Below are 19,540 nucleotides of genomic sequence, written 5' to 3'. Positions count from 1 at the left end.
TCCATTTCCCCATCGTTCCTAAATGCTTTGAACCAGAAATAAGGATCCTAGTCTTCAACTCGTTTGAACATTACAGCAATTACTATCTGTGGTGAACCAGCCTTATCTATCCCACTTGAACAAAGTAAGTTCACTCATTTTGATATGCACTTAAAACTTTGAGACATATCTGATTCTATGGAAAAATCAAACTTGTTAATACTTGGGATCCTGTGTAATTTCTAGACAATTTGCTTAAAGTCAAAAATAGATTATTTCTTTCTTCCTGCTTACCTTCAGTTTATTCCTTATCTCAGCTGCCTTCACAATAGGATCCTGGAATGACATCTGCTTGTTTTGTGCAATCATTTTACTATTCATCCAATCCATAGCACTGCTGACTTGTTTTTCAACTTTTGTCATCTCTGCTGCATCAATATGCTCATAGTTTTCATCCTAAACATAAAAATATATTATGTTCAAAAAGGAAACAAAACAGTTTCAAGATATTGAAATTAGTCTGCTCAAATTACCTTAATTTATTCAGCACACTATATTTTTCTTTTGATGTATTCTACAACGCTTCAACCAATACATTACATAATTCAAACGTTAAGCACAAGTCAGCTTAATTTCCACTAGAAATACATACCCAACTGCATGGGAACACTATGGCATAAATTTATTATTACAGTGTATTTATTTTACACTACACAAGAAGTGCTATTTAAATGATTCCTTTATGTTCCTAATGTGCAAATATCAGCATCTTCAAACAGAATGCAATAGTAACTCTTACCAATACCACCATGGACAAATGCATTTGGAATAGACAGAACAAAGACATGGTCAAGTGGTTTCCCTTTATTGTTGGTGCTCTCACCATTTGCCATAAACCTGAAAGGTTTTGTCCAGCTCAGCCAACACTGGTGCACCGTGGTTACTTTTGGCTTCTACATTGAAGTCCTCATCCATAGCTGCTTCTTCCAAATGGAATTTCACATAAAGCAGCAGGGATTCATTAGCTGAAGGGCAGTAGGTAGCAAGCATAAAGTTGCCTTGCCTACATTTAACATAGTCATCACCAGATCCGGAGTTAAAATTGAGGACTCCAGGGCCAGTATTTTCTAACTGCACGCCATTGTCACCATCACTGGTGGGTCTGTCCTGCCAGTGAGCTGCAGCAAAACCAGGGATAGTGATGGAGGCCTCAGAAATTTGCTCAAAACTTTGTCAGCTGATCAGTTTTATTCTTACAGTTTGATAAAATGGATTGGCTTGCGAGGTCATTTCAGAGGGCAGTTAAGAAATAACTTTGTTGAAGGTGTAGAATTACATATAGGTAAAACTGGGGAGACAACAGATATCATGCCCAAAAAAAGGCAAAGGTATTCATTAATCACATTTGGCTTTAAGATTATCTAGTAGTTACAGGATTACCATTACTGGTATTAGAATTTTAATCCAGATTTATTTACAAAAATTTAAATTCTCCAGTTGCCATAGTAGTAACTGTCCCATCTCTGAACCATCAGTCCATGCCTCAATTACTGGTCCATAAAACTACAATGCTACCATGCTTGGTATTATTTTTAGTAGCAGAAAGCAGATCCACACCTACATTTTTAATCTGCTCAATGAAATAAAAATTTTATCCTCTTAAAAAAGAAAGACAGACTTCTCCCCAGCCATCCAAGGAATTTTGAAGGTTTACATATTTATACATTTGGAGAGAACTTTGCAAGACAAAATGTAATTTTTTTAACAATTAAACAAAAATGCTAATTAGAGCATTACATTTAGGTCAAAATTATCACTTCACTAAGTATACTTCATACCTTATTTTTATATGCTTCTACAGTCTTCATGAAAAGCTGGATTTTTTTACCCAGCTCATCAAATGCTTTTGGTCTCTCCTCTTGCTCCTTGTATCTGTTCTGTACAGGTTGACCAAGTTTCTATAGAAAAGGAATCTGGATTTATTTTTTGTTGTGGGCACATACATTATTCTTGTCCTTATGCAGCTTCACAGTCTCCGATGCCTGAATAAAATTAAATCAAATCCCTACCATCTTTTGACACTCCAATGGCCTCACACCACCCCACAAACTCAGGAATTGTTTATTTGAAGATTTCCTCATCCACCTGTCAACCCACATATCTCTTGCACGGTCTTCAGTGTTTTCACTACCACAAATTCCACACACTTGTCCCCTAGTGTTTTGAACAACCATTTTCTTGAGTGCAGCACTGTAAGGAACACCAATGCTAGGTAGGTCCGAGTTTGAAATAAGTGGAATTGAACTAAAATGCTTTTAAATAAAATGTTACGTTGACACTGGATCTTCAATACAATACAACAGAACTTCACACGACTAATTTAATCTCCAAAGTAATAAACTATTTTGGATGAAATTTTGGTTTGAAACTAAAATTAATAGAAGGAAATATTGATTTTTACAAGTCAGAATTACCATCATAATGAATATGGCCATGGCAGCAAATCAAAGTTTTCTTTGGCCTGGTCAAAAATACACCTTACTTTCAAATTTCACCAATATGAAGGTTCCATTTCTAAATCTGGGATGCAGTTGTCATGCTGTATATTGGGAGCAGCCACAAGTTTATTTAGTTGACAACGTAAGCAATCTTGTGCAGGGTACAGGCATTAGAAAAAAAAACCATCTCCTAAAACCTCCCTGGCTGAAAATAGATTATTATTGATAAAGTAGGCCACTTTCCTACTGCATTAGTAGCAATTCATAAGTGTCTAATAGATACAGATGAAGATACTAAAGCAATTCCAGTTAAGAGGCCCTGGAGTTGGGATACTATAGATGTCAATCTCTGAATAATTACTAATCCACAAAAATCCAGTTAAGTTTGGAGCTGTAGTTTATTCAATCAAGAATATTACAAACATAAATCAGAAATACTTTCTGTGGAGAGACAGTAGCTGTACCTTTAAGTCATTAAGTTTATCAAGATATATTTGTTTAGGCTGGTCCTCTCCATCTTCATACAACCAGTTTTCAGTTTCTTCCAACAACAGAGTGAACTTTTTCTTGTCCTAAAGACAAAGATGCATTGAACATCATGATATTTTTCCTCACGTGCATGCTTAGGGAAACTCTGTTCTTATCCCAACCATGAAATACATTTTAGATATTAAGCATTAGTTCTAAAATAACATGGCATGAAATAAAACTATGTATAGACTGACAGGAAAGTGTTTTCTTTAGACGCTTCCAAGGAATGGCATTCCTTGAATGGAATTTGTGTTTTAATCCTTGAACAGGATGCTCAATCTAAACAAAGTTGAGATACACACCATATTACATTCTAATCACCATTCCAATGACATTGGTGTGAAGTTACAAATGAACATTCATTCCCACCCCCGCCCCCATCCAGCACAAACAAATGATGGTCTGGTCATTTATCATTTCACAGCTATTTGTAGAACATCACTGTGCACTGCAACAGTTGACACAAAAGTAGTTTCCTGTACAAGTACAACAAACAGGATGCTGGAAGAACACAGCAAGCCAGGCAGCACCTGGAGGAAAGGAGCAGTCAACATTTCGGGTAAACCCTTCTTCAGGGCTGATACAAGTATGATGGATTGCTACAAGGTTAGGAAATGTGATAGAAAACTATATATTTTGAGAGAGCATGCGAGGGAGAGGAGGTGGGGATAAGAAGTCTGGTAGCACAGACATTAAGTTGCTCATTAAATGTTATCCTATACAGCTTTCACTGCAATTTGAGATATTAAATGGATTTTTTAATACTTAAGGTTGAAGAGAAATGTATTCATGCAACATTAAAAAAGGGGATATAGTGCTGCTATTTTTCCATCTCTTATTCCAAACTCAAAAATACCTTTGGAAAATTCTATATTGAAGTTATTTTCTTCATTGATCTATTCACCAATTTCAATTTGTGTAATATTCTTCATAGTCATACAGCAGAGAAACAGACACTTCAGTCCAACTAGTTCATAATTCCAAGCTAAACTAGTCCCACATGCCTGTAACGGGACCATATCCTTCCAAATGTTTCTTATTCATATATTTATCCAAATATCTTTGTAACTGTAACATTGCAACATACCCCCATTCACACTTCCTCTGGAAGTTCATTCCACGTACAAACCACTATGTAAAAAACGTTGCCATTTTAAAAAAAAAATCTTTCTCCTCTCATCTTAAAAATATGCCCCTTAGTCTTGAAATCCCCATCCCTAAAAAGACAGCTGCAATTCAACTTACCTATACCCCTCATGATTTTATAAACTTATAACATAACCCCTCAACCTCCTCCACTCTGGTGAAAAACCTCCCAGTCTAATCAGCTTCTCCTTACAACTTAAACCCTCTGTTCCCAGCAACATCCTGAATCTTTCCTGAACCCTCTCCAGCTTCGTAAAACAGGGCAACCAGAACTGGACACAGTACTTCAGAACAGACCTCACCAATGTCCTATACAAGCTCAACATGATGTCCCAACTCCTATACTCAAAAGATCTGAACAATGAAGTCAAGGGTGCTAAGTGCCTTTTTAACCACCCTGTCTCCATGTGATGCAAACTTCAAGGAATTATGCACATGAATCCCTAGGTTTCTACTACGGTACTACTCAAGGCTCTACTTTTAATTGTGCAAGTCCTACCCTTGTTTGTTTGACCAAAACACAATACCTTGCAATTATCCAAATTAAACTCCACCTGCCACTCCTTAGCCCACTGACTAAATTGATCAAGATCTCTGTATAATCTTTGCTATCCTTCTTCACTGTCCACTGTACCACTAATTTTGGCATCATCTGCAAACCCACTAACCATGCCTATGTTCTCATCTAAACCATTTATGTAAATGACAAAAGTGAACCCAGTAACAAGCCTCCGGTCTGAAAAACCGCCCACCACTGTCTCCTGCCATCAAGCCAATTTTGTATCCAATTGGCAAGCTCACCCTTAATCCCGTTGTGATCTAATTTTATTAGATAGTCTAACCATGCGGAACTTTGTTAAAGGCTTTACTAACGTTCAATTAAGTGATGTTTACTGCTCTGCCCTCAATCTTCTTGGTTATTTCCTCAAAAAATTCAAGCTTGATTGAGAAACACTATTTCTTTTGGACAAAACCATGCTGACTATCCCAAATCATTTTTTGCCTCTCCAAGCGCATATAAATCCTATCTTTCAGAACCACCAACAACCTACCCACCAAAGTCAGATTCACAGACCTATAGTTCCCAGGCTTTTCTATATATCCCTTCTTTTAAAAAAAAAGACAATGTTAGCCACTTTCCAGTCATCTGGTACCTCAAACAGTTTTGGATAACAAATACTTCAAGGGGCTCTGCAATTTCCTCTCTAACTTCCCAGAGCATCATAGAATACACTAGATCAGGCCCTGAAGATTTATCCACTTTTGTTTGTTTGTTGTTTTTTTTTTTTTTTTTTTTTTAAAAAGACCTCTTCTGTAATTTGAATTGTTATCAAAACATCAACATTATTTCCCCGAGTAATCTAGCCTCCCATTTCTTTCTGCACAGTAAAAACTGACAATACTTATTTAATATTTCTCCCATCTTGGAGGTTCAACACAAAGACAACCTCTTTGCCAAATCTCTCTCTACAAATATGTTAAGAGCAAGAAAGCAACTAGAATCTCTTTGCCTAGGCTTTCTCATGGCCCCTCTTTGCCTTCCTTATCTCCCTCTTAAGAATGCCCTTAAACACTTTATTCTGTTCAACAGATGCACCTGAACCTAGCTCTCTATATCTAACAGAATTCTTTCTTAATCTTGACTAGAGTCTCAATTTCTTATTCATCCATTGTTCCCTAGTCCTACGTTTCACTAACAGGAACACACTGACTCTGAACTCTCATCATCACACTTTTGAAAGCATCCCACTATCAGAGTTTGAAAGAAATCATTGGAGAATTTTTAAGTCTAGATTTTAGCCTCAAATAGGGTTGGGGCTTTACATCCAAAATCCACATACAAAACTGGCATTTATACAGTACTGAAAACCAAAAATGCTGGGGATCACATCAGATCAGACAGCATCCATGGAGAGAAATCAAGCTAATGCTTCAAGTCTAGATGACTTCAGAGCTGATGTGAAATATGGACGGGGCACCATTATGCAATGGTGGGGGAGGATGATGGTAGTTCATGTTAAGTGATTGGAATGCAAGAATGGCAGAACAACGTTGTGTCCAACTGCAAGAATCAAAAGAACCGAGTCCCACTTTGGGGGGGGAGGGTGGTAACATGGTGACAATGTAACAAATAAAACTAAATAAAAAAAGGAGAGGGGAGGAATGGGTGTGGGTTCAAAATTTGAAGGTCTTGAACTCAATATCAAGTCCAGGAGTTTGTAAAGTGCCCAGTCTGAACAGGAGAGGTTGTTCCTCCAGTTTGTGCTGTGATTCACTGGAATGTTGCAGTAAGCAGAGAACAGACAAGCTGTGTTGAAATAACTGGCTACGGGAAGGTCAGGTCATGCTTGCGCATGGACCAGACATGTTCTGCAATGCAGTCACCCAGTCTGCATTTGGTTTCTTCAAATGTAGAGTAGGCCACATTGGGTGCAGCAAATACAACACACAAGATTGGCGGTTAAATGCTGCTTCACCTGAAAAGGCCGTTTAGGCTCATGGTGAGCCGGGAGGAAAAGGGGCAGGTGCCGCACCCACTGCACTTATATGGGAAGGTGCAGAATTGGGAGGTGTTGTGTTGGTGTTAGAGGAATGCTGTAGGGTGTCATTCATTTATTCAGTGTTGGATGTTCTTTGGATATCATAAAACATACCATAGCCGATTATTTATGAAACATTGTCTACAACATTCATGGTGACTATTTGCAAAGTAAGAAACAGCAAGGAATGAAGATCATCTAGTCCCACCCACTACTTTCATTGTTTAGCAACTTGCCTGCTTTCTCCCCCTCCCCCAATTGTACCAAGGAATTTTATGCCAACAAGAATAGGTGGACAATAACAATTTGCATTTATACTGCACCTTCAACAAAAGAAAATGCAAAAATACATGAGGTGTAACTTACAAATATGTAAAGTAATGAAACATTCTAACGGCGACCAAAATTATACCTTATCTGAAACAGTGACACCTCCTCTTCAGCACAATACTGGTTATGTGCTCGCAGAGGACTTGAACCCACAACTAAAGATTGTATGCCCTAAAATTTACCCTTCAACCAAGCCAACACAATCAAAATAATGTGCCTCCCTCTAGGCATGACGTACAACAGACAGTAAATTTTAAAAATTTAAAACCCATCCGGATGCAATTAACAAAAGCAATTTCGAAACAAAAATATATGATCATGAGTAATAGACTGTTAGGAGTGGGAGGAACTAAACATTTAAAAAGTTTTACTTGGCGAAATAATGTACTGGAGTGAAAGTCTTTCCCTTTGCATTTGTATCATCTACCAGTTCTAGTATTTAAGATTTTCTCTTACAAAATGCTTCGCAACAGTTCTTTGCGCCTCAACTGTTACAACCTTCAGTAAAAAAAATGACAAGTCTGCTTGGTGACTGCCAGACAATCATTAGAATACACAGACGGCCAGTTAAGTTACTTTTACGGCCATATGATTTTATCAAGAAAGTAGAAAGCTACAGACTACGAGACATCTTCAATTAACAGATCTCAGTGCTCTTTGGTTAGGAAGACGATAAAAAGGATGACTATTCCTGCTCAAACAATATTCACCCATCAATGCTGGAAGTAGAAGCCTGTATGCCATTGAAGGGCAAAATTAATTTGAAGATGCATCTTCCAGCTTGTCAATAATTACTATTGTACTTAAATAAAGATGCTGTTACTTATGCTTTCAGAAATTGCTCGCAGCAAAGAAATAATGTCTCCAGCATGGAAACAGGAAATTGTCAGAAAGGAAAAATCCAGTGATGTATTTATTCAAAACATTTTGCATTTTAATTCTACCCTTTGATTTTGGTCATCATCTTGTCACCCAGATATAAAACCAAAAAGGCAAAGTATTCCCGGATATCTGCCAATATTCAAAGGCAATCCTAATGCATATTTATGAGATTATTTGAAGCTATTCTTAAAATCATATGTCAGACTAAAATAATTCTATGTAAAATAAGATATGAATCAATTGTTTCCACCCTGATGTACATATCCAATACATCAACATACTGATCAGCTGATGGAATAAACTACTTACTGCTTCACTGATGAATTTTTCATAAATTCCATAAAGCTTGTCTCTGATCTCATACACATATTCTTCAACAGCATTTTTGGCATCATTTCTTTCTTTTTCTAACTTGTCCTGCATAATCATCTTACCCTGTGAAACAGAACGCAGCATTAGAATTTATTCTTTCGTTACAAAACTTGTACTGAAACAAGTTAGAAGACACTTTTGTACAGAAATGTCAAGGAAGTAATTTTAGTGGAGCTTGTGTTTACAGAGGAAAAAACTCCAGCAAAATAAAACAAAGATTAGACTGGGTTCTCTGCATTCACTGGCAGATACTAACTTGGGAATAGCTTGCCTCTTCCACAGGCAAAGCTACTTATTAAGAAAGAGACTCCTTTGCATGTCCCACTCCAATTACAAACGCTCCTCTATGCTTCTAGCACCCCGACCCCAGTACACTGTCCTCCTCTACCTTCAGCACATGTTCCCTCTCATTCTTACCAGCAGATCTTTCTGTTCTCACCTTCACCCCATCACCAACTACCTTTCTCTTTACAAGCTCACTTTTGCATTGGCACCAGTGATACTGAGCCTAAGGAGAACATGAAACAGTAAGGTTTGTGGAAAATACTAAGACGTGCACATATCTTTTATAAGAAGAAAGCTGTTATTTTTTACCAGAGATAGTGGGAACTGCTGATGCTGGAGAATCTGAGATAACAAGGTGTAGAGCTGGATGAACACAGCAGGCCAAGCAGCATCAGAGGAGCAAGAAAGCTGATGTTTCGGGTCTGAAATGGTTTGCAACTGGGAGGTGCAGTCGTTTGTCGTGAACCAAGCGTAGGTGTTCCACAAAGCAGTCTCCAAGCCTCTGCTTCGTTTCCCCGATGTAGCGGAGGCCACATCGGGAACAGTGGATACAGTATGCCACATTAGCAGATGTGCAGGTGAGCATGCAGAACCATTACAATTCCCCCTCCCACTCCTTGGACGACATGTCCATCCTGGGCCTCCTCCAGTGCCACAATGATGTCACCCGAAGGTTGCAGGAACAGCACCTCATATTTTGCTTGGGAACCCTGCAGCCCAATGGTATCAATGTGGACTTCACAAGCTTCAAAAATCTCCCCTCCCCCGACCGCATCCCAAAACCAGCCCAGCTCGTCCCCGCCTCCCTAACCTGTCCGTCCTTCCTCCCACCTATCCACTCCTCCCACCTCAACCCCCACCCCCACCTCCTACCTACCAGCCTCATCCCACCTCCTTGACCTGTCCGTCCTCCCTGGATTGACCTATCCCCACCTTAACTCCCCACCTACACTCACCTTTACTGGCTCCATCCCCGCCTCTTTGACCTGTCTGTCTCCTCTCCACCTATCTGCTCCTTTATCCATCTTCCATCCGCCTCCCCTGCTCTATTTATTTCAGAATCTCCTTCCCCTCCCCCAGTTCTGAAGAAGGGTCCAGACCTTTCCTGCACTTCTGATGCTGCTTGGATTGCTGTGTTTATCCAGCTCTGCACCTTGTTATCTGTTATTTTTACCAGTTTGGCCTATGTGACTCAAATCCCATGCTAACATGGCTGACACTTAACTACCTTCCAGAATAGCCTAACACACCACTACTTTTCATTAAACTTGCAGCAGTTCAATAAGATCCTCATGCCATTTTTCAGAGCAATTAGGATAAGAATTATAAAGATGGTCATATCCATATTCAGAGAAAAACTTAAAAATTATAACAGATGATTCTCTTATAACCCTACACAACAGATATTAAGCAGAAAGGTTAATGTAGGATTCTGGATAATCCATTTATTTAATGGGGCACATACCTCTATTTCAACATAAGTGTTGAGAAGATCCTGACTAAGCTGTTGGGGCAGATCACTTTGAATCAGCAAGTCCACACTCTTCACTTTTATTTTGGGTTTTGTGTTATCATCTTGTTTATTTTCTACAGGTGGATCATTCTGCAGAGATTTAAAGTTATGAAATACAAATCATAGAAACTGGGAAATTGTTTGTGTAATATATACGGTTTTACCAACTTTTTCTTCGTTATCAGTGCGAGGTGCCTGAGAAGCTTCATTCTGCTCTTCGGCTTGGTCTTTTTGGTGTGAATGGACTTCTTCCTGATCAACTTGCATATAACCCTTAAATGTAAAACGCCCATTAGTTTCCATTGATGTTGAAAAAGAAATGGCAAAGTACAGAAAGTACATTGGTAAAAATGCACTCCAATAAAAGTAGCAAACGTCTTACTACTGGAAGCTAGTGCAAACAACTGTAATTTCAACCAAAGAAAGAGGTCAGTATTATTACCCAAAATGGCCACTAATGCCCAAATATTAACCTGTATTTGTTTCTAAAAAAATAAGAAGATAAATCTCAGCGTAACAAGGCAAAGGGAGATCATGTACCATGATTATCCTCAAATTCTTAATTCGGATTAGATCACCTGATTTACTGCATGTGTTTCAGTTTCTGAAACCTTCTGATTTGCTTTCTCACTCTCTCAAATTGCCAAACTCAGTCAAGATAGGATGTAATGTAAAATGATATGATGCCAGGGTACAAAACACTGATGGTTTGTGCTGTTGGGTGAATGCCAACACTAATCCTCCTTTTGGTGCTACTGTAAGGGGCAATTCAGTTGTTTGTGGTGAGGATGGGCTGTGAAGATTTACTTTATTAGATCTCAATAACTATACATGGGTTGCACCGATTTATAATCATATTAACCAGTCCTAACAAACGGTGGGCAAGATACATGTGCTTGCATTAGAAAACCGTGCCAGAGTTGAACTGATTCTTCACCCAGATGCTGTGACATCAGACTGAGTAGAACCCTTAAAGCTCAAATATCAACTGTTTCAGAACCATCACCTATGTAACAGGATGGCTTCCAATTGCTCAACAGTTTGCATAATTATTCTCTCAAGCACAGAATGGTCTTTTCCATTTAAAAAGGTTACTCTCCAGATGTATAAGTTTAAAACCACAACCAATGAACTCGAAGGATAAATGGTATCCATTGCTCCTCAACTACTGAGTCATTGTCATTTTAAAGCTTCTCAGAACATCGTTATAAGATCATAGCCAGACATGCATTGGTTAAATCTTTCACAAATTAGTCATATCAGATGCTTCCAAGTGTGGTCACCTATTGTATTGTATTGTAACCTAATGTTATGATACTTGGGTCAGGCAAACTGCCAGCAGTTCACTAAAAAGAGGATGCCCCAGTAAGTATTGAAGGCAGTATGGCAACTGAGATTTTGCAGTACCTATTCTCTAATTGAAAACACAGTCTGTTCACAGGTGTGCTCTTCTCTGCAAGTGTCCAGTCTCATGGCGGATAGTCAGGGTTTGTTCCTGTTTGCCAAAGTTGAAGGGTTTGAGCTACACAGACAGGCCGAATAGGCTGGGGCTATTTTCCTGGAGCATTGGAGCCTGAGGGGTGACCTTATAGTAGTTAATAACATCATGAGGAGCAAGGATAGGGTGAATGGCTAAAGGTCTTTTTCCCCAGGGTAGAGAAATCTAAAACTAGGACGCATAGATTTATTGGCGAGAGGGGCAAGATACAAAAGGGACGCAAGGAGCAACATTTTCTCGCAGAGGGTGGTGCGTGTATGGAATGAGCTGCCAGAGGAAGTGGAGGAGGCTGGTACAATTACAATATTTAAGTAGGAAGAGTTTAGAAGGATATGAGCCAAATGCTAACATTTTGGGACTAGATTAGTTTGGGATATCTGGTCCACATTGATGCATTGAACCGGAGAGTCTGTTTCCATGCTGTACCACTATGACTCTATGAAACCAGACTGTCTTGTATGTTAACCTCTACTCTCCTCCCCTGTCCCCATCCCCAGAAAAACTTTACAATAAATTTTTGTGTAAATAGGATTAAAAAAAAAAAAAACTAGCTCAAATGGTGCTATTCCATTTCTAATATGGTACAACAGATATCCCATTGCCTGAGCTCAGAACTGGGGAGTAGGTCCTTTCCCTTGGTCCGAGTTGTGGATAGATGTAGGGGCACCTCATTTTTCTTAAATGCTTCTGAACTGGGGCAAGAGGTGGGAAAAACCCACAGTCTATTCAGTGATCCACGCTAAAATTGTACATGCATTTCAGGAAATGACATAGCAAAAAAATTAAAAATCAACTGCAATTCCCTCACTGGGAATATTGTGCTAACAAATATTTGCGTAGGAACTGGAGAAATGCTGAAACCATCACTTTTTTTTTCTTTATTTTTCATATTTTTGGTTTGGAACGGTGAACGAAGTTCAATTCTCTACTTCAAACAGCAGCTTGTATATTGGAAAAAAAAAGAACAAACAAACTGATATTTATGCACGGGAAGTGGCCTGGAAAGATAACTGCAGTTTAATCTTATTCTAAGAACACTGCAGATGATTCAGCACCAGGACGTGTTATACTCAAGGACTTTGTAACTGGTTGGATGTTGCATCGATCAATCAAGGGAGGCCAGTGCTGTGAGCCAAATCACAGAATGCTGAAAAAGTGAAACCACAGATTGAACAGCCTTTTGACCTTTAGTTTGAACAGAAGGCTGTGTGCTCAGAAGCTGCTTTGATTTTAGCCTCCTTAGTTTGCTATCCAGTTAGAGAATTGTTGAATGTTCTCAAAAACAATTCTAGCTTATAAAGAAATAAGTCATTCTGTGGAGTCTGCTGGGAGCTGTTGTGAAGGGTCGGGGAGGAGAGAGGTTGGTGGGGTGCGGAAAGAGAGAGAGATATTTATGATCAAAGATAACTGAGTTTAAACAGACATTAATTAGCTTACATTGTTGTTTAGCTTTGCTCTGCTAAAATTAGATTAATAACAAACTGCTAATTTTTGTTTAAGATATACACTTGGTGTCCAAGTTCTGTTATTCACAAAGCCTGTTCAGGATCAATTCAGAAATTGAGAGGGTCATGACATATTTCAATTTCACCACACTGCAACTCCAGTGACAGTGTGGCTGACTTAGTTTGGCCTGTTGTCCCGGTGTCATAACATAATCTAAAGAGTCAGACAGACAGACTGTCAAAAGATACCGAACCACCTGTTAATGCAAATTATTCAAAATATGTAATACTAAAAAAGTAATGATCATTGCTATATTTTTGTTTAAATGTGTTTCTAATCAGAGAGATTTCCGGAACAAAGCACCAAAATGACAGCAATGTGTAACATAGATTTTGAAAGACTAATGTTAAAGTTTAGGATTTGTCATGTTCACTATTTTGTATAGTATACCTGGTCATCAGTTTTTGCATTTGTTGTGCCACGAGGGGGTTGATCTGTTTCCATTGGAACATCTTCAACCTGACTTCCATCTGGTTTCTGTTTCTCAATCAGTGATGCACTGGACACATTGAAAATACCATGGATATTGACTCTAACTTTGACTTTGACTTTTGAATTTTCACCATCATTTTGAGGGATCACATTTTGAATAGTAAACCGACCTGAATCAAAACAAATCGTAATGTTATTAAATAAAGCACTAGAGGGGTTATTTATAGATTAGTACATTTTCATTTTAAAAAACATCCCAGAATTGGCTGAAAATCACAGCATTAATTGACAATTTGGAAAGTCTACAAGCAGCTACAGTCCAAAAATAATGTAAAATACCAGCTACACAAGAAAATCATGTATTACAAATCCATTATTTGCAATGTTTAATTATTTGAATGCGCTTTGTTAATTACCTGCCTTAAGTATTGATGTTCCACATTCTGAGAGAAGTGCAAGCCTTATGTACAGGAGAGCTCAAATAATACTGAAATCAAAAGTAGGGATAAATCCAGGCTTGTACTTATCTGTGATACTAACTGTCTGCTGATTAAGACAGTGAGTACCAAGGCTTACATATCAGGAAAATTTCAGATTCCATTTCTAGTCTGACTAACTGATCTCAGTCAAAGTAGCATATGAGGTGCAAGGGATTCCAGGGTTAGCCACAGTTCCGTGCTCAGATAAAGAAATAAAAGGTTTTTCAAACGTCATCACAACCCAGTGACTCCTGATGGAAAGGCTTACAAAGAAGAGGCCAGTTAAGATTGGGTTTTAATTCAGCTATGATGCTTTTATGCTCAAACAGCCTGCTGGCATCTTTAGGACTACAGATGGAAAATGGTCATCCTATTGCAGTGCATTCAGCTGAAATGTTGTTTGCAAACATCAAAATATTTAAAAAAAAATTAAAATAGGTGTTTGAGGGAAAAGCTCAAATGTTTGGAAATAGTTAACATGAATCTAAAATACTTTTGAGTTTGTGCTCAAAAAAATTGTAAAGTTACTGGGTAAAAATATGCCTTCATGCAAGAGTTAATATAAACGCACAGCCGGCGTAAAGGCTACAGCAGGTTTCACAAAATACAAAGACTAGAAATCTTAAATGTTTGGAAGAAATGAATTTCAACCAGAAAATTGATGGAATTGTGAATTGTAATGCCTCCTCTAGCAGAGCACCTTCTACCTTGTGAAAAAAAAAACTGTACCCCCCCAACCTTAAACTTATGACCATTATATTTGATACTGCCACTCAGATCACCTTTACCATCTCTCAACTTTATATACTTCTATCAGGTTGCCCCTTTGCCTCTGATAATAGAGAACAATTCAAGTTTGTCTTACCTCACCTTATAGCTAATACACTCCAATCCAAGAAACATCCTAGTAAACCTATTCTGCACCCTCTCCAAAGCCTCCACATTCTCCCTATGGTCTGGCAACCAGAGTTGCGCACAGCACTCTAAATGTGGCCTGACTGAAGTCTTACACAGTTGCAACACAACTGGCCAACTTTTATACTCAAAGCCCCTACCGATGGAGGCAAGCATGCCATGCACCTTCTTTACCACTTTATCCATTTACGTTGCCACTTCCAGGGAACTATGGACTTGGACCCCAAGACTCCTCTGTATATCAATGCCCTTAAGTGTTCAGCCATTTACTGTATACTTTCCTCTTGCATTTGACCTTTCAAAATGCATCATCTTACACTCATCCAGATTAAACTAAGTGCCATTTCTCCACCCAACATTCCAGCTGATCTATATCCTGCTGCATCTTTTAATATCCTTCCTCCACAACTCCACCAGTTTTCATGTCATCTGCAAACTTACTAATCAGGCCACTGACATTTTCATCCATGTCATTTATATTTTTATTACAAAGGTCCCAGCACTGACAGAACACCACTGGTCACAGACTTCCAGTCAGAGATATACCCTTCCACAACTACCTCATTCTTCTATGGCCAAGACATTTTTGTTTCCAATTTGCTAACTCAACATGGATTTCATGTGAATTGATCTTCTGGATCATGAGGGACTCTTAAATGTTTTACACAAGTCCATGTGCACAGCATCCACTACCTTACCTCAATCAAATCCTCAAAAAAACCCAAATTAAGTTTGAGACACAAGACTTCCTACATAAAACCATGTTGACTATCCCCAATAAGTCCATTCTTCACCAAATGCAAGTAAATCCTATCCCTAAGAATCTTCTCCAATAATTTCTCTACCACTGATATAAGGTTTGCCAGCCTCTAGTTTCCCCGGATTATCCCTGTTCCCCTTCCTGGTCAAATGAACAATAATCTTCAGGGCCTCAGCAATCTTCTCCCTTGTCTCATTTAGAATTCTGGGATAGATTCCACCAGGCTAGGGGACTTAACTACCTTAATGCTTTTCAAGACAGAACACAATTTCCTTTTTAATAATCGACATGCCTTAGAGCAGCAACAAACCTCTGTCTAAATTTATCATCCATGTCTTTCTCCTTGGTAAATACTGATGCAAAGTACTCATTAAAAAGGACCTCATCCATTTCCTCTGGCTCCATACAAATTTGTCCTTGAGTGGTGGATCTATCCTTTCCCTAGTTACCTTCTTGGTTCTAACATACATATAAAAATAACACTTTCAGATAAGAATGGAAATAACTGAACTGGGTGTATGTCAACAGGATATCAATTTGATACACAAGTAAGTTGACAGCTTTCTCTTGGAGATGTGTCCCCTTGTCATTAGTGTTTTGAGAGAAGTGAATTTGATAGCTTTTCAAAGTGAATTTCATTGTCCAAGACTTTGGGACCACGTAAAGCGACATAAACGAAAATCTACAGTTGCCGCCACCACCCCCAACTATGATGTCCTGAGAAGATTACCTGAAAGTTCACAAGGCTGACCAGAAGAATGAGAGAGACAATATGCACATCTTCACCAGAGAAAATTACACTTAAATAGCAAAGTTTCTATTTCATTTGCAAATTAACGAATGGTACAACCTTTTGAAGACAATGAAAGCTTCGCAAAAATGTGATTAGGAAGATAGACAACAATCCCCTTGGACCTGGTAAACCTTTGATAAATAGAATACAGTACATGAATGTGCAGAAACGACAGGCATGATACGAAAGGGAGCTTTTCCATGCGGTCTCTGATTTAGATATGAAAGCAAATATTGCGGAAACTAAAGCTTTGGGGAAAAAATCACTGAAGACCACATCCAACAGATAGGGAAACGTGTAAAGATGACTTATGAATGTGAAATCCCAATACAGGATTAAAAGATTGGCCACCACGTGAGTGTAAAGAAATGATATGTGGTGCATGATAAATCTGTGTTGAAGAATGAGTCCCCAGAATACTTAGCTAGTTGACAAGTTGAGTGACAGGAAAAGGGTATTGCAGCCTGAAGGGTAATAAAAATATTTTATTGATCAAGGTACTGACTGATACAACATTGAAAAACAAGACAATTAAGATGGTAATCAAAGGGAGTAAAACTAAAAATAAATATAAATTTTGGGTTGGGACAATTGAGGAATAGGGAGAAATAATATTTAGTAAGCCACAATATTATCCACAAGATGGATGCAGATGATTGGGCAGCTGGCAAATGTTTCATGAATAATAGGTTGTTTTAATTGGATGCACATGTATGCAAACAGCCTAGAAATGAGCAGTCCTGCAAAAGAATAGAGAATATAATTGAGCGGTATGACCCGTAGACAGGGAATCCCAATCCAAGTCAACAGTGATTACAACATTTCAGCAGTGTGAGCACATAAGACCATAAGACACAGGAGGAGGAGTAGGTAATTCAGCCAGAGTTGTACAGCATGGAAACAGACCCTTTGGTCCCACTCTTCCATGCCAATAAAGTAATCTAATCCTAGTTGCCAGCATTTGGCCTATAACCCTTCTAAACCCTTCCTATTCAAATACACATCCAGGTGCCTTTTAAATGTTGTAATTGTACTAGCCTCTACCCACTTCTTCTGGCAGCTCATTCCAGACATGCACCACCTTCTACGTAAACAAGTTGCCCCTTAGGTCCTTTTTGAATCTTTCTCCTCTCACCTTAAATCTATGCCCTCTAGTTTTGGACTCCCCTACCCTGGGAAAAAGACCGTGGCTATATACCTTATCCAAGTCTCTCATGTTTTAAAAAACCTCAATGAAGTCACCCCTCAGCCTCTAATGCTCTAGGTTAAGAAGCCCCAGCCTAGTCAACTTCTCCCTATAGCTCAAACCCTTCAACCCCAGCAACATCTGTGCAAATCTTTTCTGTACCCTTTTGCGTTTAACATCTTTCCTATAGGAGGGTGACCAGAAACGAGCACAGTATTCCAAAACTGGCCTAACCAATGTCCTGTACAGCTGGAACATGACATCATAACTCCTGTACTCAATGCACTGACCAAGAATGACAAGCATACCAAATGCCATTTTCGCTACCCAGTCTGTGACTCCACCTTCAAAAGAAATATGAACCTGCACTGCAAGGACTCTTTGTTCGTCAGCACTCTCCAGGAATCTACCATTAAGGGTATAAGTTCTGCCCTGATTTGCCTTATCAAAATGCAACACCTCACATTTGTCCAAATTAAATGCCATCTGCCACTCCTCAACCCATCTGAAGGTTCCGTTGTACTGAGAATCTTCTTCACCGTCCACCATACCACCAATTTTGGCATCTGCAAACTTAATGATTCCTCATATATTCATATTCAAGTCATTTATATAAATGACAAAAAACAGTAGACCCAGCACCGATCCTTGCAGCACACTGTGGGTCACAGGCCTCTCGCCTAAAAACCAACCGACCACCATCACCATCCTCTGTCTCCTACCTTCAAGCCAATTTCGTATCCAAATGGCTAGTTCTCCCTGGATTCCGTGTAATCCAACCTTGCTAATCAGCCTACCACGTGGAACTTGGTCAAACACCTTGCTGAAATCCTTGCTGACAACATTCGTCTTCTTGGTCACTTCTTCAAAAAGCTCTGTCAGTTGACTGGCACAAAGCCATGTTGACTAGCCCTAATCAGTCCTTGCCTTTTCAAATACATGTAATTCCTGTCCCTCAAAATTCCCTGTAACAATTTAACAACCACTGATGTCAGACTCAGCAGACTATAGTTCACACACTTTTCCTTACCACTTTTCTTAAATAACTTAAATCCTTGAAGTCCAGTCTGCCATTCAATGAGATCATAACTGATCTGATAATTCTCAACTCCACCCTGCCTTTTCCCTACAACCTTGGATTCCCATATTGTTTAAAGTCTTTCCATTTATCTCAGCCTTGAACATACTTGACTCGAAAGCCCTGTCGTAAACAATTCCACATATCCATCACAAAAAAAACCTGATCTGTCTTAAATGGGTGATCCGTTACTCAGGACACACAGGAGGAGGAGATTCTTTCCCCAACCCCCACCACTGAGCCCCAGATCAAAATCACACACAATCTTCTGCGTGACATCACATATAAAGTTTATGTGATGCAGTGTTTGAAATTGTGAGCACAGGCATTCCTAATCGAGCAAACGTGTAGTTACTCACAGTTATGGTGTCAACAAACACTGCTTTTTCCAATCCTCTGCCACTTCCTGGATGCCTAACAGTATTTCCCCAGACTTGTTCTTTAAGTTGATGATAAAAATCGAGAAATTTGGTAAGGCATATCTTAGCTAATTTGAAATAACTTAGCAAGGATCTCTCCTTTCCAAGCAGATTGGGAGTCGGGGGGGGGGGGGGGGGGAAGGTGTGGGTGGGTTGCACATGGGCAGTGAGAAGCTGTAAGAAATGGGACCTTTTATTTATAAATTTCAGAATAACTGAAAAACAGTTTTCTTCCTCTTTTGGGAAATGCACAGATATGACTCAGAATTGTCAGGCTTCTGTTAACAATTAGAAATTTGGTAAGACAGCTGAAATGCTGATCTCCAGCTAGAAGTTGACAGGGAAGGAAGTGACCAATTTGACACAGTATATTCATCAGTTGGAAAGTTTCAACCAAA

The 19,540-nt window shown here is 39.0% G+C and overlaps 1 protein-coding gene across 1 annotated transcript in view; it reads right to left on the bottom strand.

Annotated features, from left to right (window-relative positions):
- The window catches only part of LOC109928790 (heat shock 70 kDa protein 4L), a 75,450-nt gene that overhangs the window by 11,010 nt on the left and 44,900 nt on the right, over positions 1-19,540 (bottom strand). The window contains exons 11-17 of the mRNA XM_048609535.1: positions 13,471-13,682; positions 10,245-10,349; positions 10,029-10,166; positions 8,216-8,341; positions 2,942-3,049; positions 1,818-1,937; positions 274-435 (exon numbers count right to left, since the gene is read on the bottom strand). Coding sequence (XP_048465492.1) covers positions 274-435; positions 1,818-1,937; positions 2,942-3,049; positions 8,216-8,341; positions 10,029-10,166; positions 10,245-10,349; positions 13,471-13,682 — 971 coding nt within the window. The remainder of the gene's footprint in view (positions 1-273; positions 436-1,817; positions 1,938-2,941; positions 3,050-8,215; positions 8,342-10,028; positions 10,167-10,244; positions 10,350-13,470; positions 13,683-19,540) is intronic.

This window comes from Rhincodon typus, chromosome 1, assembly GCF_021869965.1.
Source record: "Rhincodon typus isolate 14 chromosome 1, sRhiTyp1.1, whole genome shotgun sequence".
Lineage (NCBI taxonomy): Eukaryota > Metazoa > Chordata > Chondrichthyes > Orectolobiformes > Rhincodontidae > Rhincodon > Rhincodon typus.
Note: the sequence above shows the minus strand (reverse complement) of the source record. Positions and strands in the feature narration are given on the sequence as shown.